The following is a 25,520-nucleotide window of genomic DNA, read 5'->3' as shown; positions in this document are numbered from 1 at the left end:
GGTCGGTCCCTACCGACCCGGCTCTGCGGAGACCCTCGCTGGGATCCTGCACCCAAGCCCCCCAGTCCTGGCGCACACATGGACTGGCCCTACCTTTGTCCGGGTGGGCCCGGCGGATGCCCTCTGCAGTCTGGTACGCGTGGTAGGAGTTGGGAAAGTCCACGTCCGGGTCCGATTCATCCACCACGTTGTCCAGTAAATCCAAGGCCTCCATGATGCTCATTCGGCGCTGGGCGCAGGCCCCGTACTCTGCGCCCTGGGGACAGGGGAGCTGGTGAGGCCCAGCTCTGAGCACAGGGGTCACTGCCAGCTCCTGGGGCCAGAAATGGGGCAGGAGAATGTCTGCACCAGCTTCACTCCCTTGGCTGGGGTCCCCAGGGGCTGTTGGGGGAGCAGTGTTCCCTAAGGGGCTCTGGGCTGGGGAGGAGAGGGGGCTCCCGTGGGCTGGGGTTCCCAGGGGCTGTCGGGGGAGCAGTGTTCCCTAAGGGGCTCTAGGCTGGAGGGGGGAGGGGGCTCCCATTGGGTTGGGGTCCCCAGGAGCTGTCAGGGAGCAGCATTCCCTAAGGGGCGCTGGGCTGGAGAGGGGGAGGGAGGGGGCTCCCGTGGGCAGGGGTTCCCAGGGACAGTTGGGGGAGCAGCGTTCCCTAAGGGGCTCTGGGCTGGGCTGGGGAGGGGGCTCCCGTGGGCTGGGGTTCCCAGGGACTGTCGGGGGAGCAGCATCCCCTAAGGGGCTCTGGGGAGGGCAGGGAGGGGGCTCCTGGGGAGCCAGGCTGTGGCTAACCCTTTGCTAGACACAACCGCTGGAGAGTCATAGTCCCCTCTCAGGAAGGGGCTGTCTGAGCGTCTCGGGGGGCTGGGTCAGCAGTGCTGGAGGGGCACAGGTGGGGCTCTGTGCGTCCCCAGGGGACGTACCTTCTTCCGGACAAAGTCCACGGTCTGGTGCGTGTGCATCAGCAGGTAGGTGTTATACACGCGATCTAGCAGCGGCCCGGCCTGGAACAACACACCCGTGACTCAGACGAGAGCCCAGGCTTGCTACTCCAGCCCCAGCCTCTCCAACAAGAGGTAGATATGGAGTTCTGGACATGGGGAGCAGGACAGGAGCACTGGCTGTGGGAGGAGCTCCCGGCTATTCCCGTCCTGGTCACTCCCAGCAGGGGCCACTGTCCATGGGGGACTCCCGGCTACTCCAGTCCCAGTCTCTCTCAGCAGGGGGCGCTGTGGGGAGGGGGCGGGGCACTGGCTGTGGGTGGAGCTCCCGGCTATTCCCATCCTGATCACTCCCAGCAGGGGGCACTGTGGGGAGTGGGGCGGGAGCGCTGGCAGTAGGGGACTCTCGGCTATTCCAGCCCCGGCCTCTCCCTTGGCCCCTCCTAGCCCCCGCAGGGAGTGCAGTTGCTGCGGTCACTGGATTGCCAGCCTGTTGGTCGGAGCAGAGCGGCTCCAGCCTGAGCGCCTAGCCCCGGGACCTGTCTCTGCCTAGACGTGGGGGACTGACGCCCATGCCCACAGGTAGGTCCCAGACAGCCGGTGGCAGGCGACAGGGCGGCGGGAGCTCACCGTGTAATTCCTGTAGTCTGTTTGCAGCTTGCCATGCTCAGCCCCTGCCTCCGGCCGGTAAACTTCAGAAGGGTCTGCGTCCTGGGGTGAGGGAAGCTTCGCATGAGGGACCAGCGAGGATAGCGCCCTCCTGCTCCCCTCCCTGCCACCCCCTCCCACCCGGCCCCGGCCATGGCACCCATACCAAGGGCTATTGCCTCAGTAGATCAAACTGTATGTCCAGGCGGTATGTCTGTCTGTATGCTGTGTCAGTCTGTCCAACTGTCCATTAGTCCGTCACTCTGTCTGTGCATGTGTCTGTCTGTCCGTGTTCCACAGTGGACTCCCAGTTCCACAGCACAAGTCAGTGAGGCTGGAAGCTCTCAGACACCTGGTTCCCCAGCGCCCACCTGCCGGGCTGGCCGGCGCTGGGAACCCTGGAAGCCCAGACTCCCCAGCCGACTGCCAGGCAGGCTGCCGCAGAGCCGGGAAATGTGTGCACAGGCAAGGGACCCGCCTGCTTCCTGCCAAAGTTTTGTTGCCATTGACACTTTCCCATGGAACAGTTCAACTTCAGCAAATCGGCATTTTCTGATGGAAGCAGGATCCAGTGACAAATTCCCAACAGGCTCCAATGCCCAGCTCTGTGTCACTAGTGATATCTGCACCTTTCCTGTTCTTATAGCTCTGACCGGTTTCCATGCCCGGACCCTCCCCCAGCTGTTATAATCCACCAATCAGACTCCAGCTTTAGACTGCATGCCCCTCCTTCTTGCCCAATGAGACGGCCAGATGGCTCTGGAAGTCCTGCCTACTTTTCCCAGGACCCCTAGGTTTCAGGTTCGGTCACATGTGCATTTATGGCGCCATTCAGCCATTTTGGGGGAAAAACAAGATTTTTGTTTTTAATTTTTTTTTTTAATGTAACCTTACTGGAATCATTCAAAATAAACGAACAAATATAAATGTCATGCTTCTTCCTTATTTTTAGTGTAAAATATACTTTGTGTGCAATTAGCACAAATCTAAATCAAATTGATAAAATAATTCTACGCAACCACTACAGTAGTACAAGTCTAAATAAATTAAATGCATGCAACAAAGCTTAATAACAGAGCAATAATATATAGATATATGAGAAAAATACATTTTTATATATACTCATGCATTATCCTCACGTTTGCTGTTAGTACAATTCTAAATTTAGTCAAATTAAGTAATTGTACAAGTCTAAATAGAATAAATATGTGTAAAAAGTCTTAATAACAAAGGAATAAAAGAGAAGTGTCATGTTCTATATATAACTTTTCCTCATTTTAAAGGTATGTCTTCTCTTATGCAGTTAGCTCAATTCTAAATAAATTAAATATATGCAAAAAAGACTTAATAACGGAGGCATAAATGAGAAATGTTTATATATATTTCTATGATATACATCATGCATTTTTCTGATTTTCGGAAACAAATATTTGTACGCAGTTAGAACATTTCTAAATAAATTAAACACATGCACAAAGGTTGCAAGGGATTCCTGATAGAAATTGTAAATATAACTTTAGGATTAATGACGTGTGTACGGGGTCTAGCTGTTCTACCGCTGCCTTTCAGAGATGGCCAAGAAAGTTTTTAAAAGGGATGGGGGAGCCAGGAGAAAGATGAGAAAAGCCATTTACGCAACAGAAAGTGAATATTTTGGACCTCATTGTGATGGACAAAGATGAATTAATCTAGGGTTACCATATTTCAGCAAGCAAAAAAGAGGACGGGAGGAGCCCCGCCCCAGCCCCGCCCCTGCCCCCCCACTTCCCGCCCCCCCAGAACCCCCAACCCTCCCTCCGTTCCTTGTCCCCTGACTGCCCCCTCCTGGGACCCCTGCCCCTAACTGCCCCCCAGGACTCCACTCCCTATCTAAGCCTCCCTGCCTCTTGTCCCCTGACTGCCCCAACCCTTATCCACACCCCCACCCCCAGACAGACCCCTGGGACTCCCACGCCCCATCCAACCACTCCCCACCCCCTGACAGCCCCCCCCCAGAACTCCCAACCCATCTAAACCCCTCTGCTCCCTGTCCCCTGACTGCTCCGATCCCTCTCCCCACTCCTGCCCCCTGACAGCTCCCCCCCAGAACTCCCAACCCATCTAAACCCCTCTGCTCCCTGTCCCCTGACTGCTCCGATCCCTCTCCCCACTCCTGCCCCCTGACAGCCCCCCCCAGAACTCCCAGCTCCCCACCCCCCCGCTCCTTGTCCCCTGACTGCCCCCTCCTGGGACCCCTGCTCCTAACTGCCCTCCAGAACCCCACCCCCTACCTAAGACTCCCTGTTCCTTGTCCCCTAACTGCCCCCTCCTAAGACCCCCCCCCCAACTGCCCCCCAGGACCCTACCCCCTACCTGTACCCTGACTGCCCAAAACTTTCTCCACTCCCCCCAAAAAGCCCCCCCCCGTTTCTTGACTGCCCCCTCCAGAACCTCCCTGGCCCCCTTACCCTGCTGCTCAGAACAGGGTGTTGGGCTCTGTGCGAGCCGAGCCGGACACATGGCTGCGCTCCCCAGCACAACAAAACCCGGTCCCTGGCCCTGCACAACAAAACCCGGTCCCTGGCCCTGCACAGTGCTGCTGGACCGGGCTGCAGGGGAGAGCTGCCGGCTCAGAATGCAGGGCGGATCCGGCTCCTCTACAGCTGCTCCAGAGTCCAGCCCGGGACTTTCCTGCAGCCCTCCCAGCTGCTCGCTCTGCTCTGCCGAGGGAGGGGGGGAATCCCGGACATTGTGAGTGCTTTACAAATTCCCCCCGGACGCTATTTTTAGAACAAAAAGGAGGACATGTCCGGGTAAATCCAGACGAATGGTAACCCTAATTAATCACTGGACTAGAAGTTGGTGATTGCTGCGGCCCGGTGATCATGACATAAAATGTTTGATTCCACAATCCTCATTTCTGGGGTCCACACTTTAAAAGGATGTTTAAAAATTGAAGAAGACGCAGAAAAGAGCCACAAAAACAACTCAAAGGGGGGTGAGGGGAAGAAAATGCCTTGAAACAAGAGACATAAAGAGCACCACCTGTTTAGCTCATCAACAAGATGTTGAAAGGTGACTCTTGGTTCCAGTGTATAGGGACCTTCGTAGAGAGAAAAGATTGGGCCCTAAAGGGGTCTGTAATCTAGCTGAGAAAGGCAGACCAAGAACCAGCAGCTGGAAGCTGAAGACAGACCAAATCAGATTAGAAATAAGGCACATTTTGTCATAGTGAGTGAGGGTGATTAACCGTTGGCACAAACTACCAAGGAGGGCAGGGTGGTTTGTCCATCTCGGAGGTCTTCAGATCAAGACTGGCTGTCTTTCTGGAAGGTTCACTTTAGCCAAAAAGCCACAAGTTATGCTGTAGTGAAACACACGCTATTGGGCTCCATACAGGGGGAACTGGGTGAATGTGAATGGGCTGTGATATGCAGGAGGTCAGGTTAGATGATCTAATGGCTGGGCTTGCCTTACGGGTGGGCAATGTGGGCGATCACCCAGGATGCCATGGTCAAGAGGGAAGGAGCGTGCTGAACCTAGGGTGCGAGGCCATGAAAGGAAGCTTGGGCCAATGGGAGGGAGGCAGCGGGGGTCAAGGGCGATGGAGGGGGTGGGGAGCCTGAGGAGACAGCGGGGGCTAGGGTGATGGGGGAATGGGTGGGGAGCCTGGGGAGGCAGTGGAGGCCAGGGGCAATGGGGGGGATTGTTGGAGGGCAACGGAGGCCTTGGGGGGTGGCTGGGGAGCTCAGGGACACAGTGGAGGCCGGAGCACCAAAATACAAGTTCACCCAGGGTGCCATTTCCCTACGGCCCGCCCTGTCTAACGGTCCCTTCTGCCCTTAAACTCTATGAACCTATGAATCTACCCCACCGAAAATTCCCGGCTCTAGGAGTATGCGACAAACCACACCCCACTGCCTGAGCCAATTAGCAAGTCATCTTTAACCACACGGCCTTTTGCAGAATCATACATCATAAAATATTAGGATGCATCACATTTTTCTGAACCAGTCAGAAGTTTTTCTGATCCCCATAGCCTTCAATGGTACTGTACCAGGCTTTTCCCCCAAATTTCCCTATTTCATTTCCTCATCAAGGTAACGTATTTCATTATCCTGTTCTCCCAAATGGCAATCAGCCCCTACTGGCTTCCACAGTAAAGAGGCCTTGTGATTTTAGTAAAATTTTGTCTACATGAATTGAACCTCAACCCAACCCTGGGGAAGGGGCAGGGCCTCAGGGGTAAGGGGCAGGGCAGGACCACAGTTCGGGCGGCGGTGGGCCCCCCCATTTTTAGGGGGCTTCCGCCGCTCCTGGATGAGGTACCCCGCAGGTTGTGATAGGCATGTGCAGGACCCATGGATTTTGAAAGGTGTGTTATGGGGGATGTTGATTATCATAACAGTGGAGATTTGCCTGCACATTTTGCATCTGTTGTTCTGGCAGAGTCTGGTGCCACTTGGCATTGGTGGGTCCTAGTCTATGGGGAGCTTGTTTCTGATGATGACTTGGCAAGGTTGGGGGTTGTTTGAAGGGCAGAAGGGGCATTCGGGAAAGATTTATTTCAGGATGGGGTCCCCATCGAGTATGGGCTGTGTTTGATGCTACCCTATGTGGGTTCCAGATTAATCGCAGTTTTAATCGCACTGTTAAACAGTAGAATACCAATTGAAATGTATTAAATATTTGTGGACGTTTTGCTACATTTTCAAATATATTGATTGCAATTACAACACAGGATACAAAGCAACAGAGGGTCCTGAGGCACCTTTAAGACTAACAGAAGTATTGGAGCATAAGCTTTCGTGGGTGAATACCCACTTCGTCAGACGCAAGTTAGTCTTAAAGGTGCCTCAGGACCCTCTGTTGCTTTTTACAGATTCAGACTAACACGGCTACCCCTCTGATACTTGACACAGGATACAGAATGTACAGTGCTCACTGGATATTATCTTTATTACAAATATTTGCACTTTAAAAATGATAAACAAAATAAATAGTATTGTTCAATTCACCTCATACAAGTACTGTAGTGCAATCTCTTTATCGTGAAAGTGCAATTTAAAAATATAGATTTTTTTTTGTTACATAACTGCACTCCAAAACAAAACAATGTAAGACTTTAGAGTCTACAAGTCCACTCAGTCCTACTTCTTGTTCCGCCAATCGCTCAGACAAACACGTTTGTTTACATTTATGGGAGATGCTGCTGCCTGCTTTTTATTTACAATGTCACCTGAAAGTGAGAACAGACGTTCACATGGCAATTTTGTAGCCAGATATTCTAAACCTTCGTATGCCCCTTCATGCTTCGGCCACCATTCCAGAAGACATGCTTTCATGCTGATGATGCTCGTTAAAAAAATAATGTGTTTATTTTGTGACTGAACTCCTTGGGGGAGAATTGTACGTCCCCTGCTCTGTTTTACCCACATTCTGCCATATGTTTCATGTTATAGCAGGCTCGGATGATGACCCAGCACATGTTGTTCCTTTTAAGAACACTTTCACTGCAGATTTGACAAAATGCAAAGAAGGTACTAGTGGGAGATTTCTAAAGATAGCTACAGCACTCGACCCAAGGTTTAAGTATCTGAAGTGCCTTCCAAAATCTGAGAGGGATGGGATGTGGAACATGCTTTCAGAAGTCTTAAAAGAGCAACACTCTGATGCAGAAACTACAGAACTCGAACCACCAAAAAAGAAAATCAACCTTCTGCTGGTGGCATCTGACTCATATAATGAAAATGAACATGCATCAGTCCATACTGCTTTGGATTGTTATCAAGCAGAACCCGTCATCAGTATGGCAGCATGTCCCCTGGAATAGTGGTTGAAGCATGAAGGGACACAGGAATCTTTTGCGCATCCGACAGGTAAATATCTTGTGATACCGGCTACAACAGTGCCGTGAGAACGCCTATTCTCACTTTCAGGTGACATTGTAAACAAGAAGAAAGCAGCATTATCTCCTGCAAATGTAAACAAACTTGTTTGTCTGAGTGATTGGCTGAACAAGAAGTAGGACTGAGTGGACTCGTAGGCACTAAAGTTTTCCATTGTTTTATTTTTTAATGCAATTATTTTTTGTACATAATTCTACAATTGTAAGTTGCAATTTCATGATAAAGAGATAGCACTACAGTACTAGTATGAGGTGAATTGAACAATACTATTTATTTTGTTTTTTACAGGGCAAATATTTGTAAATAAAAATAAATATAAAGTGAGCACTGTACACTTTGTATTCTGTGTTGTAATTAAAATCAATATATTTGAAAATGTAGAAAACAGCCAAAATTATTATTTAATAATAATTATTTACATAACTGATATTCTATTATTGTTTAACGCCACGATTAATTTTTTAATCATGATTAATTTTTTTAATTGCTTGACAGCCCTAATTTTAAATCATGGCTTTCTAACTGCCCGAAGGACAGAGATAAAGGTTTCCCCGTCTGATACCTTCCCTTGCCCCTTTCATTTTTCTGAGTTTTTAGTGGTTATCTGAAGAAACATGTGCCCCCAACCTCACAGTCCCCATTTTTCTCGAGCTAATAGCTGGTATCTAAAATTGCATCCTCTCCATCTCCTTCTACTAAACATACTATTTTTAGTCAAAGGTCTAATGACATACAAAATAACCCCAATTAATGTTTTAGAAAGTATTTCTTACATGCTACGTACAGAGAGAGAAAGAGAGAGAGTAACCCAGGCTTTAAAAAGTATAATTCAGAAATAGGGCCCGAGGATAACACATCAGACCCGGCTTTTATGGGAAACTTTGACAACTGTCTGGAACCTTTATTTAGCGAAGCAATGTTATATGCATTGTTTGCCAGTCGTCATACTTTAGCACAAGTGAGCACATGTAACATAAAAGCTCTCCCCTGCCTCTTGAGGTGTTATCTCCCCACCTTTCTTTTGCCAGTCTTTCTAATCATTTCCCCAAGGGGATAGCAGTGAGAAATAAATAAATTACATTAACAAGGGCATCAGATACACTGGGCATATATAACAGACCAAAACCCCATGCTTGGTCATTTCTAACTGGCAAGAAAAATGCTCAGTGATATATTGTAGCAGTATCTGCAAAGCAACAATTTAAAAAATTACATAGTTGTCCTCACATTGAAGGGGTCCCAAGAAATAATTCCCCAGTTCTTATATCAAACTTCACGTTGTACACAAACTGTGACCCTAGGTACTTGATAGAGATAAATACACAAGACAGCATTTGATAGACCTGAGAAATCATTGAAAACAGAGGCGTCATGGTGACTAAAGCCCTAACGAAGAAGGGTTTGGGAGGGATTAAAGGCTTTGTTGAAGTGAAAGAGGATATGATGTAAGAGTGGATTTGAAGAAAACGGGAAAGCTCAGAGGTATTTTGCACCAAATATGAAACTCAAATATGAAATTGCAGAACTGCTAATTGTTAAATGTAACCTATTGCTTAAATTAGCCTTTGTCCCAGATGACTGGAGGATAGCTAATGTAACACCTGTTTTTAAAAATGGCTCCAGAGGCGATCCTCACAATTACAGGCTGGTGAGCCAAACTTCAGAACAGGCAAATAGGTTGACACTATAGTAAAGAACAAAATTATCAGATGCATAGATGAACACAATATGTTGGGAAAGAGTAAACAGAGCTTTTGTAAAGGGAAGTCATACCTCACCGATCTAGTAGAATTCTTTGAGGGGGCCAACAGGCATGTGGACAAGGGTGATCCAGCGGATATAGTGTACTTGGACTTTCAGAAAGCCTTTGACAAGTTCCCACACCAAACGTTCTTAGGCAAAGTGAGCAGATGAAATTCAATATTGATAAGTGCAAAGTAATGCACATTGGAAAAAATAATCCCAACTATATATACAAAATGATGGGGTCTAAATTAGATGTTACTGCTCAAGAGAGAGAGATTGGAGTCACCATGGATAGTTCTCTGAAAACATCCATTCAATGCGCAGCAGAGGTAAAAAAGGCTAATGGAATGTTGGGAACTATTAGGAAAGGGATAGATGATAAAACAGAAAATATCATTATGCCACTATATAAAGCCATAGTACGCGCACACTTTGAATAGTGCATACAGTTCTGGTTGCCCCATCTCAAAAAAGATCTATTAGAACTGGAAAAGGTGCAGAGGGCACACCGGCACCAAGCCAGGCAAGCCATGAGACCATGGTAGCTGACAATGAAAGTAATCACAAGGATGGGGCAAAGGAGGAGAAACAGAAGACGACTCCTGAGCCCCACTGTCGTTTGAGGCTCTGAAACTCAATCAGGAGACCCCAAGTCACTCAAACAATGGGGTGGAAGAGACGAGGCACGTGTAAGTTATTTGGGGATGTTTTCTGGCCTGTGTTATGCAGATCAAACGAGATGATCACAACGGTCCCTTCTGGCCTTGGAATCTATTAATCTAGGAAGCTGCACGTAAGAATGTTTAAGGCCCTGGTGCAAAAGGCGCGGTAGCGGTGAGAGAAGCAGGCTACGGTTGCTGAACTTGCTAGAGCAGTTGGTTCCCCCACACCCGCCAAAAGGTCTGTGGAGCAAGACCAGCCTGAGGCGAATTTTTCGTAAAGGCCGAAGACGCCTCCTGACACAAAGTGTAAAGGTTTTAAAGTGTGGTGTAAAAACTAAAATCAAACCTGACTTGTGTTTCGTATTTAAATCCCTCAGCAGCTGAGCGCTGTTTCCTCAGAGGCCTTGGAGTACCGGGACACCACCGTCTCTGAAGGCACGAGTGGGTTCGGCCCGGCCTGCTTTTGCCAGACCCAAAACCAGATGTTCAACAGGGTGCTGGGAGAGCAGAGTGTGATAATTCTGCAGCTGGGTTTTATCGGGCTGCCAAATTCCTGCCTCTAGCTTAGATAAAATGTAGGTGTTTGTGGCTGTTTCAGGATTTTTCATTTCTTTTTTGTATTTTGCTAAATGGGCCAAATAAGTGAATAATGTGAAAATACTGACTATTAAACCGTTTCAGAGACGCTGAACATTTTGTTTGTATCCATTGCCTCCCAGATATTAAAATATGGGTTTCCCGAACACTCCATTGTTGTTTTTTCATTTATTAGATCCAAGTTTTATCAATACACATTCCATGCAGGCACCTTAAACTCTGAACAAGTTACAGGGGTAACTTAACAAAACAGGCAGCAGTTGTGGAAAGAAAAGTAAAAAGGGTTATGAATTCTTTTACATAGAGTGGGGATAGTTTCATCTAAGCCTGCATTTTGTCTCCTGCCTGGGTGTATTGACCAATTTTACACAGTTAGAGTTTCTTTAAGTCGGGCTGTGTGTGTGTTGTATAAAATAAGGCTGGAAAACAAGTATGCGTGTGTACGCTTTGGGGGATGTACAGTGGGATTGCCTGGTTTTTATTCTTGATTCCTCTGAAATAACTGCTATAGACCCCCATATGACCCCCTATAGACAGAGGGGATGTCTGGGAATAGATAGATAGATAGATAGATAGATAGATAGATAGATAGATAGATAAGAGGGGTGGTTGGGGATAGATAGATAGATAGATAGATAGATAGATAGATAGGGTATGTATAGATAGATAGATGGGGTGTATGGGGATAGATAGATAGATAGATAGATAGATAGATAGATAGATGGGTGGTTGGGGATAGATAGAGGGGATGTCTGGGGATAGATACATAGATAGATAGATGCAGGCAGCACACACCGGTTGCTAAGTCTGGCTTTGCATGGTCCTCCGCATATGTCCAGTTTCTATTTCCGTGCACTTGTGATGCATGCACTGACTGTCCACATGTGCCCGGAGTGTATCGTTTTCTTGTCCCCTTACTAACACTCAGTGGGGGTGTTTTGATTGGCTAGCTCCCACTACCAAAAGAAAGGGGAAGGGTTGATGGGAAATCAGGAGCCTGAGACTGACAGTCCCCAGGACCAATGGGGAGAGGCCAATGCTCCAGGTCAGCCTGATTGACAGGGGGCCAGGCTAATCAGGGAGTCAGGAGGCCAGGGGGGTGCGAGCTGGAATTGCCTGGGGCGGACAGAGTGGGGCTGAGCTAAGGAGAGAGTGGGGGCTGGAGCTGAGCTGGGGAGCGGAGCCGGGCCAGCCAGAGGGGCAGACAAGCCGCCCAGGAGGCAGGTCAGAGCTGGGAGCAGTCACAGAAGCAGCCCACAGAGCAGACCTGTGCCGGGAGCAGAGCTGGAGCAAGGGGGGCCAGAGAAGCAGCCCAGGGAGCTGAAGGCGGAGCAGCAGCCGCAGCCGAGCTGAGGCCGAGTGGAGCTGGGGCTGGAGCCGGAGCTGGAGCTGGAGCCGGGACTGGGGCTGGAGCCGCCCGGAGCCGGGTGCGGGGAGCAGCCAGGAAGAGGAGGGGGACCCTGGACAGTGGGCCCAGCGCAGGGAGACGCCCCCCAGCCAAGAGGCTCTGCAGGCCAGACTTGGGGGGATCGTAACCCCGATTGGGCGGGGGCGACGCTGGGAAGAAGGGTCCTGCCCCCTAGAGCCTGAGAGCGTGTGGCCACCGCCAGAGAAGTGTCCGACCCGCAGCGTCCCTGCAGCACAGCCAGGGACTGGGCAGGGGCCTGGGACGTTTGAGGAACTGACTGACTTTCCCTGACATTGCAGAGACGCTGGCTGTGACGTCCCCGTGCCACAGAGCGGGGTGACAGGTTTTCCTTTCCTGTTTTTTCCTTGTTTTTTTAAATTGGTTGCTGTTTAATAAATTGTATTTGCTTTGAACTGTGTGTAATGATCAGGGGGTCAGGGAAGTGTCCAGTGCAGAGAGAGCCCCCTGGAGAGGGGACACCCTAGCCCCTGCCCTAAGTGATCACGACAAGGTTGGGGGTCGAGACCCCCAGGAATCCTGGGCCCAGCCTTGTTGGGGTTAGGAGCACTCTGCCACACAGGAGAGTGGAAGGGGAGCCCTCGAGGTCAGGCAGCCTCTGGGTAAAGGGAGTGGGAGCGAGGACTCAGATCCTTTCGCTAGCCCATTCCACCGGGGTCGCGTATAAGCCAGGAAAGTTCCCCACGATAGCGGGACCCTCCCCCGTTTACATAAAGTTCTCAGTTGTGTTACGTTGGAGGGTTGCAAAACCGGGAAAGTCTTTGTGCTATGAAAGAGTGTCTGTATATCAGACAGGGCTCTCTCTGCACTGGACACTTCCCTGACCCACTGATCATTACACACAGTTCAAAGCAAATACATCTTGGCTAATAGAGAGATAGATAGAGGGGCTGGCTGGGGATAGATAGATAGATAGATAGATAGATAGATAGATAGATAGATAGAGGGGGTGGATGTGGATAGATAGATAGATAGATAGAGGGGGTGGATGTGGATAGATAGATAGATAGATAGATAGATAGATAGATAGATAGATAGATAGAGGGGGTGGCTGGGGATAGATACATTTATTCCTTTGTTATTAAACCTCTTGCACATATGTATTGAGAATTTTGCTAGCACTTTCAAACAATTATTGAATCAGCTTTATTTAGAATTGTAGTAATGGCATAAAAAGCATATTTTTTCTAAAATGAGCGAAAGGCATGAAATCTATATTTAGTCATTTATTTTTAATGATTCCAGAAGGATGAATTAATTAACATTTTTTTTAAATCTCGTTTTTTTTCCCAACAGGGCCCATGGCACCGTAAATGCACACATGGCTCGAAGGGAACCCCAGGGGTCCTGGAAAGGGAGGACATGATAGGAGGGACTTCCAGAACCATACAGCCAACTCATTGGACCAAAAAGAGGGACGTGCAATCTAATGCTGGAGTCTAATTGGGGCAATATCATGGGGGAAGGGGAGTTGGAAACCTGTCAAAAATATATGCTGAGGAAAGGTACAGAGATGTCACTACTTATGTCATAAGAACAGAAGAGCAGGATATGATAAAGGGCTGTAAAATCATGACTGGTGCGTGAATAAGGAAGTGTTATTTACCTGTACACAAGAACCTGATGAAATTAATAGGCAGCAGGTTTAAAACAAAAGGAAGTACTTCTTCTTACAGCACACAGTTAACCTGTGGAACTCATTGCCATGGGTCAGAACAATGGTCCATCTATCCCAGTTTCCTATCTTCCAACAGTGATCAGTGCTAGATGCTTCAGCAGGAATGAACAGAAATGGGCAATTACTGAGTGATCCATCCCCTGTTGTCCAGTCCCAGGTTCTGGCAGTCAGAGGTTTAGAGACACCCAGAGCATGGGGTTGTGTCCCTGAACATCTTGGCTAAAAGCCATTAATGGGCCTGTTCCCCAGGAACTGATCTAATTCTTTTTTGAGCCCCAGTTATACTTTTAGTCTTCACAACATCCCATGGCAATGAGTTCCACAGGTTAACTGTGTGCTGTAAGAAGAAGTACTTCCTTTTGTTTTAAACCTGCTGCCTATTAAGTTCATCAGGTTCTTGTGTACAGGTAAATAACACTTCCTTATTCACGCACCAGTCATGATTTTACAGCCCTTTATCATATCCCACTTTAGTCATCTCTTTTCAAAGATGAACGGGCCCAGTCTTTTTCATCCTCCTATGGAAGCTTGTTGCCCTTCTCTGCACCTTTTCCAATTCCAATGTGTCATTTCTGAGATGGGGCGATCACGTATCCCCCTATCCTCTAGCAAACTCTTGTAGGGCCCAAGCATAAGGGTGAGAGATGGGCAAGTGTGCCTGGCACTGCTATGAGATCAAGGAGAAGTGGCTGGACCCTGAGCCCAGTGCGTCCCCTCGCACCTGGGCACAGCAAATCCGGCAGATCTGTACACGTGGGAGCCAGTGGGGGAAGGCAGGACCTATATGTACGGGATCGACTAGGAGCAGCTGCACACACCGGGGAACCTGCAGGGTCTGTGTGTGCAGGATACCTGATGGGGTGTGACGGGGTCTGTGCACGGACAGTCGGGCCTGTGCATAGGGGATCAGATGAGAAGCAGCAGGATCTCTGTGTGTGGGATCCAGCAGGGTCCAGTGGGGTCTGAACACAGAGGATCCAATGGTCTCTCTGCATATGGGGGATCGAGTGGAAGATGCAAGCTTTGCATGGGGGTGGGGGGGTACAGTGGGGTGTGTACATAGAGGAGCCAGAGGGAGCCGTGGGACCAAACCCAGCAAAGGAAAATCTCAGGGGAACCACAGGAAAACCTTCCTGCCAGCAGGGCTGGTGGTGGGCTGGTGAGTCATGTCCCCAGTGGAATCAGTGGGAGCCTAGTCTCTTAGGCCACTGAAAACTAGCCAGGGCCTAGCCCTGGCGAACGGACGCTGGGCACAATCTGGACCTGGAAGATGGGAGGTGGGGGGACGATGGCTGGGCAGGACGGGAGTGACCCCATGGCTTTTCGTCTGCTGCCTCTAGGATTCAGATCCCAGGCCAGTCTGCCTCTCCCTACTCACCATGCGTACGACCTTCATCCCGGCTCCTCACCCTGGCAGCCCCGGAGGAGGAGAGTGTGTGAGGAGGGGAGCTCTGCAGTCTCTGGGGCTGGGGCAGGCATCTCTGGGTTTATAAACCCCCCCCCCGAGTTACGCAAGGAGGGCCTAGGACTGGTCAGAACCTGCCCGAAAAAGTGCTGACCCCAGGGCGCAATGAGTCACCAGTTAACTAGCCCTGGGCCAAACTCTCATTGCTTGGAAGTAGCTTCTGGGAAAGCAATTAATGTGTGAGCCTTCGACAGCTGGCGGGGGAAGGGGGGGGATGACAGCTGCAGGAGGGGCGGGGGTGGGAGAAGGATCCTGTTGCTGATGCAGAGAACTCTAGCTGTGTCCCTGAGAGGCACAAGCCAGTGGCCTGTCCCGTGCCCCAGGCAGGGGGTCGCACCGGGGCAGGGGCGAGGCCAACCCAGCCGAGCTGCGAGCTAGAGACCTTGTCACAGGCCCAGGCATTTCGGAGGAAGATCAGGAAGTTCAGGCTCCACCTGGATAACCCAGAGCACTTACTCTTTCACCCCAAGCCCTCCCCCGCCTCCTTTCTCATTCTCTCTGGACAGCACCACCCGCCTGCGGCACACAAGCCCATAGCCTGGGGGTCATCTTGCACTTCGCCCTCTTTAGGTCCTCCCAGCCCCAGGGGCCTCTGAATCTTGCCATTGCTTTCTGCATAATAGCTCTGAGATCCATCCTTTCCCGGCCATCCACCCAGCCAACCCTCTCGCCGTCTCGGTCCCTGCAACGTCCTGCTCTCTGGCCTTGACAAATGCCATCCTGCCCCACTCCCAGCCAGGCTGAACGCCGCTGCAAAGACCGTTTGCCTTTTGGCCATGTCTCCCCCAGCTCCCTCTTCTCTCGCACAGCTTCTCTGCATGGTTGAGCCCCTTCACGGCCCAGCCTCATCCCCCTTATCATCTCTCAGGCCTTGTCTGCGCTACGCAGTTGTATCGCTTTAACTCTACCGGTGTAATTAAACCAGTAGGAGCCCCTTAGTGGAGAGTATCAGAGGGGTAGCCGTGTTAGTCTGAATCTGTAAAAAGCGGCAAAGAGTCCTGTGGCACCTTATAGACTAACAGACGTATTGGAGCATAAGCTTTCGTGGGTGAATACGCACTTCGTCAGATGTGAATATTCACCCACGAAAGCTTAAGTTCCAATATATCTGTTAGTCTAAGGTGCCACAGGACTCTTTGTCACTCCTTAGTGGAGAAGCATTTATGCTGCTAGACGGGTACTTGATATCAATATAGCTATTCCTGCATGAGCAGGGTGATTGTACCCGTACAAGGCACCTTTATACTGGTATAACTGTGTCCACACTACTGGTATCACTATAGTGGTTAAAAAAAATCACACCCCCTAGGCAATATAGTTCCACCAGACTGACTTTCAAGTGCAGCTCAGGCCTCATTCACTATCTGACGCCTGCCTCCGATCGGCCCCTGGCATCAGCCTCCATTGCTCCCTTGTCAACTTTGCCAGCAAGCCCCTTTGTGCTTTCTCCCATGCTGCCCTTCATGGATGGGAGGAGATCCCTGGAAGCATCCACAAAGCCACCTTGTCAGCTGCCTTCAGAGCCCTCATTAAAGCTCTCCTCTGCCATGATGCCCACACGAAACATGGCGATGGTGAGGCTGCTGGTGCGCTGAGACCCCTGTCTGTCATGTAGACGGGGCGCACGCTCCTGGTTGAGAACCTCGGTCTTATTAGAGCAGGGCTGGCAACCTATGGCACACGTGCCGAAGGTGGCACACGAGCTGATTTTCAGTGGCACTCACACTGCCCAGGTCCTGGCTACCGGTCCGGGGGGGCTCTGCATTTTAATTTAATTTTAAATGAAGGTTCTTAAACTTTTTAAAAACCTTATTTACTTTACATACAACAATAGTTTAGTTCTATATTATAGACTTATAGAAAGAGACCTTCTAAAAACGTTAAAATGTATCACTGGCACCCGAAACTTTAAATTAGAGTGAATATATGAAGACTCGTCACACCACTTCTGAAAGGTTGCCAACCCCTGTATTAGAGCGTCAGCTCTTTGGGGCATGGCCCATCGTTTTGTCCGGTGTACGTACAGTGCCTAGCGCAGTGGGGTCCCGGTCCTTGGCGCAACCTGCTGGGTGCTACGATCGCACTGTTAGGAGCTGGCTGGAACGTTGCTATGGGGAAACGAGTGTGTGAACACACCCAGGAGCTTTTGGCTGCATATTGTTCTGGGTAGGGCTGCGTGTGGGAAGGCAGAACGGAGCCAACTGCGACAGACCGAGAGAGTGAGTGTAAAGGAACAGCTGCAAGCACAGTGGCTGACGCTGGAAGAAACCTGGAATGAGACGAGTGCTCTTGGTGAGCAAAAGATGCTGTTTCCTGCTTTCAGTTTCCTTCTGGACTCAGAGCCGCAGCACTTGGTACATTCTTTGGAAACCAACAGAACTGCATCAAAGAAAATACCCGATTCCATCCTCTGCCAGCTGGAACGTCCCCGGGGCCCCGGGACTTTTTGACTAGCCGCTCGGGTCAGAAAAGGGCAACAGTACAAACAATAATAATGCCGTGCTGACGTTGGACTGTCACAAAGCCTTGGACAAGGCCCCTCTCAAGAGGCTGCTCAGGAGAACATAAGAACATAAGAAAGGCCGTATTGGGTCATACCAAAGGTCCATCTAGCCCAGTATCCTGTCTACCGACAGTGGCCAGTGCCAGGTGCCCCAGAGGGAGTGAACCCAACAGGCAATGATCAAGTGATCTCTCTCCTGCCATCCATCTCCACCCTCTGACAAACAGAGGCTAGGGACACCCTTCCTTACCCATCCTGGCTAATAGCCATTAATGGACTTAACCACCATGAATTTATCCAGTTCTCTTTTAAACTCTGTTATAGTCCTAGCCTTCACAACCTCCTCAGGTAAGGAGTTCCACAAGTTGACTGTGCGCTGCGTGAAGAAGAACTTCCTTTTATTTGTTTTAAACCTGCTGCCTATTAATTTCATTTGGTGACCCCTAGTTCTTGTATTATGGGAATAAGTAAATAACTTTTCCTTATCCACTTTCTCCACATCACTCATGATTTTATAGACCTCTATCATATCCCCCCTTAGTCTCCTCTTGTCCAAGCTGAAGAGTCCTAGCCTCTTTAATCTCTCCTCATATGGGACCTGTTCCAAACCCTTAATCATTTTAGTTGCCCTTTTCTGAACCTTTCTAGTGCCAGTATATCTTTTTTGAGATGAGGAGACCACATCTGTATGCAGTATTCGAGATATAATATATTCTCATTCTTATTCTCTATCCCCTTTTTAATGATTCCTAACATCCTGTTTGCTTTTTTGACCGCCTCTGCACACTGCGTGGACATTTTCAGAGGACTATCCACGATGACTCCATCGAGTGGTCATGGGGTGGGAGGTCAGTCCCCAGGGCTTCCAATCCAGCACTAAATTCAGCCCTGAATCTTTGGCCCTAGGCTAAGGTGCAGGGGTAAATTCCCTTTCCAAAGCCCAACATGAAACAAAACTTCTACCTAATCCATCTCCCCTCCCCTCCCTCTGCTTCTGCATCCAGCCAATCGCCCCTCTTTCTCCCCAGACCCACCCATCTAGGCTAGCTATCTGCCATCCATCTGACTAGGAACACGCCATGGATAGATGATGGTGTCTGGGTTTTTAATGGCCTAGCCTTGAGCATGGGCGGTGCCACTCCAAACAGCCCCGCGGGGCCCTGCCCACCCTCCACCCCAAGGCCCCCTTCTGCTGCTGGTTGCTCCAGGCCAGGCAGGCTGCTTCTCTTCCGGGAAGGGAAGCCTGTTGGAACTAGGGCAGCTGGGACTTGGGATGGCTGGGGCCATGTCACCTAGTGTTCCAGGGCTGGGGGGGGGCGGGGGGATGCAGCACTCTGGGGCTGGAGGCACTTGGGTGACCCGGGGATGCGAGGGGGGAGTTGGGCTGTGAGGGGTAGAGGGTGGGGCCTCACGTGGAAGGGGTGGGCTAGCCTCCCCGAGCCCATGGTTCACCCAACACCCCTGGCCCTGAGCATTGCTGGGAGTTCAGCCCCGGCGCACCTGGTTATCTGTGAGCAGGGAACAGCCATTGTTTTGTTTTTAAAGCTGGAGCTGGCTGGAAACTATTTGTTCTGAGCTTTCATTCTCCAGGTTATTTTGTTCCTTGCCCAGGGCCAAGGGAAGCCTGGCTGTGAACAGGTACCAGCGTTCCTGGGGGTTGAGCCGAGGCCGTTGTTGTTGATCTGCCTTTATGCAGCGTTGGAAACATTCCTTTCCAAGTACAAGCTACTGCCGGTGGGTTTCTGGGTCCCAGGCTTCCTGCCTTCCCAGAGGGGGGAGAGCTGGGATGCTTGGGATGTTTGATACTATAAACTTTCCCTTCCAGATGGCAGCCAGCCCAGCTGAGACAAAGGGCAGTGGGGCAGGGATGAAGCTGATATGGAGCCAACACAGACTGCTTGTGAGGCTAGAAAACCCATCGGTTACAGCTACAACCCCAAGCTGATGGATAGGCCCAGGAGAGAAACTGAAGCCCTGTCTAGATCAGTGAGAGGGGTGCATACACGGAGGAGGTGGGGGATCACAGCAGCCCTGCTGGTGTTCCTGACCCAGTTTTTGTCTCCGATGGTTATTTCTAACCTTGGTTATATATTGTCCTTTATGCAAGAAAATGCTTTACGGGTCTGGGCCTGAGAGTAGCATAATCTTGACCTGCACTCCCATCCCATCCCATCCCATTCTATTCTATTCTATTCTATTCTATTCTATTCTATGCAGAGGTGGCAGTGATGCCCATCTAGATAAGGTTGCCTGACAATTTCCCATTATAACACTCTCTTTTCAGTTGCTTGTAACTTCGCCAAACTGTAATGGGTTGCGCTGAAGTTTCCCACGCTAGGTGTCTGCATAAAGGGTTTTTTGTTAAAGTTTCATCTGAATCAGTTCAGCCATTTCTGAGACTGGGATTGGGGGAAAGACGTTTTGCCCACGTTACTTTTTTTTTACAACCATTTAGTTGTGAAGCCTTAGCACCTCCCATGCTTTGGAGCAGGGACTTGAAGTTTGCCAGGTATATTGCTCTGGTGTCACCGAGGTGTAAATTTCAACGTACACGTGCTCCTTAGAGACTTGTTAGCGTTCGGTAGCTAAATACTCTGAAGGTTCCATCTCCAGGGAGCTTGGTCCATCTCCGCACAGCTCCTACATGTGGCTGGATGGCGTGTGGGCCGTCTCCCAGAGCAACTGACCATGCACCATCCCAGGGCTACAGGAGCTGAGCAAAACTTTCCCTTGCAATTGCCACGGGACACTGGGGGGGGGGGGGCAGGTACCAGAATATTTTTAAATATAGGAATATACGTCCAAAAAAAAACGGTTACACTGAAGATTAAGGTTGCAAAGTACAGCACTCAAAAGTTAGTCAATGCCAGAAGGAAGGTAGCCCAGGTCATCCTTAAATTGCCCTCTCATCTCACAGGGGTATTGTGAAGATAAATACGTGCGAGCCCCATAGATACACTATAATGTGGTGTTCAGGGTAGGGCTTGGCTGGTGTGGGTTAAATAAGGCCTGGGGCTCCAGGCTGAGTGTGGAGGATACAAAGCGATATCGAATAACTGACTGAGACAGGGGTCCTGTGGCAAACACCCCATAAGATCACATAATTAAAGACTGGCTCGTAATGGATACGCACGAGGGGCTGAAATAAGGTTGCATGGGCAACGTAATCCTGGCCTTTCCTCAGTTCCAGTGGGCGCCTGTTCCCCCACTCAGCCTGGCCCCCACGAAAGCACTGTCCCCTGCACAGGCGAACTTTATCCTGGACCTCCCCAACTGTTCTGTCGATGTTCTAGATCCTGAGCCGTAGCCCCATTGATTACTCCAGTCTAGATCCCACCTCCTACCAGCTCTGCTGCGGGCGGCCCCTCAGTCCTGATCTCTGGCCTCCCTTGCTATTCCAGGCCCGTCCCTCCCAGATCCGCTTGTGCCCCACATTCCTAACCCACAGCCACTTCTGCTAGTCCAGCTCTGGGTTCTCCACACACACAGCTGTGCCGAGGCCTCTGTCTCCTGTCTGCAGCCACCCCCCTCAACTCCCTGCTCCTCCAGTCCTGGGCTTCCCAGATGCTCAGCTCTGCTAATACTCCTCAATCCCCACCCGCAGCCTCTGCTATTCCAGGCCTTGACATGTGTCAAGCTGGGTGAAGGGCTTGTGCCCACCTGGAATGCCTGGGTGAGCCCCTGCCATGTAGTTTACTTATGGCCTAGCAGGGTTTGAACCTAGATTCACCAGGCTAAAGGCCAGTACAGGGACTCCTGCTGTCAGCGCTTCCAGTTTGCATTGCCTTCGCACAGGAAGGCAGCAAGGTTTAGTGGTATGAGCAGAGGACTGGGAGCCCTGAATTCCAGCGTGGACACCAACACATGGTGCCCTTGAGCAAGTGACTTAATCCACCCGTGCCTCAGTTTCCCCATTTGTAAAACTGAGCTAATGTTTCGTCGCTGCCTGTGGGTGAGGTGGGGATGAAGGTCAATGTACATGCGGACGGTGCAGTGCAGACAGATAGCTCTATACAGGGGCTGAAGCAGCCAGCGACCAGACAGGAAACGTGAATGTGCACAGGGGACGTGTGGGAAGGAAAGAACTTGTCAGCAGAGGGCACTGTGACCTCAGGGGAAAGGGCCGCACAATGGCAACTGGAGGAGCGTTTAGCCATAGGACAGGCTCTAATTTATAGCCCTGCGGCCCCCGCAGTATTGCCTTTTGCTACCCAGCCTCCCTCCCCAAGTCACTCACGCGCTTCTCAATCAACGTCTCTTTTTTAAATGGTTCTGTGTTGGTGACAGCGGGGAGCGAAGCAGGGGAATCTCCCCCCTCCGTCTGTCTCTCCCCTTCTCTGTCTGTCTGTCCCTTCCCCACCCACCCTCTGCTGGCCCTTGATCCAAATCAGCTTGAATCCGTTTCTAAGCCCACTTTTTCCCTGGTGTCACCGCCCACCCCCTGTGCTGCCGCCAGTCACTGGTTAAACGGCATTAGCCTCAGCTGGTCCCAAAGCAGGTTTCAAAGCCCTTGAGCCCTCTCTCTCGCCCTCCAGGAGCCAGCAGAAGTTACTGGGGTCCTGGAAGGAGAGAACATGGGCCTAGTATAGACAGGGCGCTGCCTCTCTCGCTCTGCCCACCTCCTTCTACCCTGGCCCTCTCTCTCCTTCTGGTCTTTTGTGTCGGTTCAGGTTGCCCTGTGCACCGCACACCACAGCCAGTACTGGATGGCCCCGAGATGAGGTTCTGCTTGGCTGATGGGCTCTGAAAAAACTTGGGCGGGTTCCACGCTGCATCCAGCAGGGGCCCATGGCACCACTGAGCGCAGCAAAGCCGTGCTGAGTGGGAAGGGAGGGAGGTGGCCACAGGGGGAGGAAGCAGCCCTGTTGGGGGGCTAGGGTCAGTGTGGGGAGAAAGGGGAATAACCTTTGTTTCCCCAGCCGGTCCCCTATGGTCTCCAACCCTGGGGCTGCCCACCCAGGCCCACCCACTAATGCTATTCCCAGCAAGACAGTGGCAGGCTCCGAAAGGCCCCTTGTAAACGGCGTGTTTATTTCTGCAGCTCCCAGGTCAGGGCATCCTGTGCAGCTCTGATCCTGCCAGAGCTCTTATCTGCTAAACCACAATGCAGCACATGTTCTCCGTCCCAGCTGGGCCTGTCTGCGATCTCACTGCCGTGAACCAGGAGGAATCCATCTGGACTCAGTGTCGGAGAGAGGAGAACCAGGCCCATATTGTGCTGCTGGTGCGAGAGCACATGGGCACTCGGGGGCACCATCCAGCTGACAATTCACAAAGAGGCTGGCCTCAGAGGAGCTCACCAGGGAATCACTAAGGTTGACTGATGATGTACACATCATACAGTGAGAAAGAAACATCCCTTCCCCGGGGAGACACAGGTACCTGAATATTCCTCAGCATTCAAAAAGAGAGAAAAGACACCAGATGGCGCTGTAGCTGATAGGGTTACACATTTTTTTAAAATGATTGTATAGGCAGTTAGATCTTGGAGAAATGCTGTGGGGTTAGTTGTAGTGTAGTTCTTGGAAACTGAGTGGTAAGCACTCTTAACACAGACTCTCTAGCTGAAATAATTTCTTAGGTGTAGAGTTGTTGCCTACAGGATACCCTCATGAGCAAAGACGTTACTATTTACAATGAATTACATAGATGTGCATGTGGAAAACAGTGAGAAAGTCAAACATCAGCTGTTTTGTTCGGATTATTCGTGGGGAACAATTTAGTAGATGATTGTAGCACTTTGCTCATGGATAATCTACAGAGAAGACTTTGTTTCTAACAGATGGGCTCATTATAGGCAGTTGCCCAGTGAACGGTTAGTGCAAAAGTATTTCATCAAACTATTTGCTATTGCAAAATGAGTGGAACATCTCACACTATGTGATGGGTCAGCTAGATCACATGTTACTGTTTTTGCTCCTAGGTTGGCTGTTTCCCAAACCCCCAGAGCCCTTTCAAATGTAAAAAGGGAATCAAAGCAGGCAACAGACACCACAGGACCTGATGGGTTGTTTTAATTCAGGCAAATGTTTGCAAATACTTTTTTGCAGTATCTTCTTAGCTCTGTCTTAGTCTGTTTATTGCCTTCCTGTCATTTCTGTGAGGCGCTGAAAACACCACGACAGTGAGCAGGGGATATAAACACTGACTGCAGATTAGATTAGCTAGAGGTCTCCGTGTGTGTCTGCAGGCAGGGCTGAAATTGGCAGGAGAAGAGGCGTGTGTTTTGTTTTACTGCTAATGAGTGGCCTTTTCGCAAAGAACCAACCACTCCAGTCTGGATTAAGGATTTAGCTAATCCCCAGAGGCTAATTGAGATCTGACACGTGGATTCACAGAGCAGGCCTCGACTATAGGGAAAAAGCCCTGGTTGTGCAGAAATGCTGGAACGTGGCACCACAGCTGAGATGCTCTGAGCTGGCAGAGGGGAAGAAGCTCTCGGCGGCTCTCTGTGTGCTCTAGCTCGGTCATGCTGTCCTGCCCTATGGCTAAGCTTAGTGCTCGACTAGCCTGGCTCCTCCTGCCCTATGGCTCCGGCTGGGTTCTCTCTCTGAACTATCAAAGCAGACTCAGAGCTGGGGGCTGCTGGCGAGCGTCTTGGGGAAAGATCCCATTCTCCAGCTGTCTCAAGGGAGACCACTCCCAGTCATAAGCTACCTAAGTACAAAGCTACAAGACCAGAGAAGGCTGCGATTTTCTTCCTCAAGCAGGCCACTGTGGGCCTGTCATGACTCAAATGAGATTATTATTATGATTGCGGGGTGGAAGTTTGCTGTGAAGGGGGAGGTGGGGTGGAGGGATAGGAGTGGGAGCAGTGCAGGGGGGGGGGTGGCCCCAGGCTGGAAACGGGGGTCCTGGTAGATCCTGCTGGTTCCACGGCCCAATCCCAGGTGCTGCTGCTGCTACTCCAGCCCTGCCAGGTCCTGCTCTTGCATCTGCTCCCTCCCCCACCACATGCGTGAGCTTATGTGGGGATGGATCCCCCACAATATTTCCATGGTGGGGTGCTAGTCCCCCTCCCCCACCCGGTTCCTCCGCCCCTGGTATTTATGGGCATTGTGTTAGCACCTTGGAGGCCCTAACAGCCTATGAACATGACAGGAAAAGCCCTCGGTCAGGGTGCTAGCAGTATGTGGTGGGTCACGCATGTCTAGCCAGGAGGAGGGGAGATTTATTTCCTCTGCCTTTATAAAGTCAAACCCTTTGATGACAGGGCTGCATTCTCCCCATGGGAAATTACAGTGTTTCGTTGTGGATGAGAGTTCCCCAAGCCAAGCTGGATTCTGCTCGCCTCTCCTGCTGACAGCGCGTGGGTAATGCTAGCTGGACTCCTGCCCGGACTCTTGCATAAATACTCCTTTGTCTACAGGCAGCTGGGCACCACACACCACGACTGATAACCCTCCTCCGCAGTGCACAATTCAGACCTGCTCCCTGTCCAGCGCTGGCTGAGAAAGGAACGGAGCAGGTAGCAGGAATGTGAGTTGTGAAATGCAGCGTCGATTGCAAACAACCTGAACCACGTATCGCAGACGCAAACACCAGCCAGATAACCAGCCAGCCAAACATGCAGGGCCCTGGTGTCAGGCCCGAAACACCCCCCCGGGGTGACCCCAGGAGGGAATCTGGCCCTGTGCTTCCTTAGTGTTGAACAATCCATTCATTCACTCAGTATAAATGTTTAAAGTGGCGGTGTGACATTCAGCGTGATCAAATTGACGCTCGCCGAAAGGTGGAATTCAGGTGGGAGGAGATACCAAAGACAGGGCGAAGGACATTTTCCTTCTCTGTTTCCATGTTCCATGGTTCCCACTGCAAGGAAATAATGCAGAGAATTCAAAGGGGGGGACACAAAAATGATCCAGGGGCTTGAAAACAAGCGGTTCCAGGTAAGGGTAGAGGAGCTCAACGGAATCAGCTGATCAAAGAGAAGCGTCGCGCGGTGACTTGATTGCTGTGTCTAACACATGGACGGGA

General features: G+C 50.5%; 1 protein-coding gene and 1 long non-coding RNA gene across 4 annotated transcripts in view; one reads left to right on the top strand and one right to left on the bottom strand.

The window, feature by feature from the left end:
• The window catches only part of MIOX (myo-inositol oxygenase), a 19,845-nt gene extending 4,797 nt beyond the window's left edge, over window positions 1–15,048 (bottom strand). Inside the window, exons 1-4 of one of the 2 annotated variants that reach the window (XM_054007218.1) lie at window positions 14,954–15,048; window positions 1,561–1,641; window positions 913–993; window positions 94–313 (exon numbers count right to left, since the gene is read on the bottom strand). In XM_054007218.1, coding sequence (XP_053863193.1) covers window positions 94–313; window positions 913–993; window positions 1,561–1,641; window positions 14,954–14,971 — 400 coding nt within the window. In that variant the 5' untranslated portion in view covers window positions 14,972–15,048. The remainder of the gene's footprint in view (window positions 1–93; window positions 314–912; window positions 994–1,560; window positions 1,642–14,953) is intronic. The other variant, XM_054007307.1, reaches the window with a different exon arrangement.
• Window positions 11,692–25,520, top strand: LOC128825188 (uncharacterized). Of its 2 annotated transcripts, none has more exons than XR_008442636.1 (6): window positions 11,692–12,222; window positions 13,194–13,402; window positions 19,155–19,277; window positions 19,369–19,538; window positions 22,585–22,921; window positions 24,757–25,520. It is a non-coding gene; the product is annotated as an uncharacterized LOC128825188 (long non-coding RNA). The 2 variants fall into 2 exon arrangements; XR_008442638.1 differs by having other exon boundaries at window positions 19,369–19,555.

Source organism: Malaclemys terrapin, chromosome 1 (genome assembly GCF_027887155.1).
Source record: "Malaclemys terrapin pileata isolate rMalTer1 chromosome 1, rMalTer1.hap1, whole genome shotgun sequence".
Taxonomy (NCBI): domain Eukaryota; kingdom Metazoa; phylum Chordata; order Testudines; family Emydidae; genus Malaclemys; species Malaclemys terrapin.
Note: the sequence above shows the minus strand (reverse complement) of the source record. Positions and strands in the feature narration are given on the sequence as shown.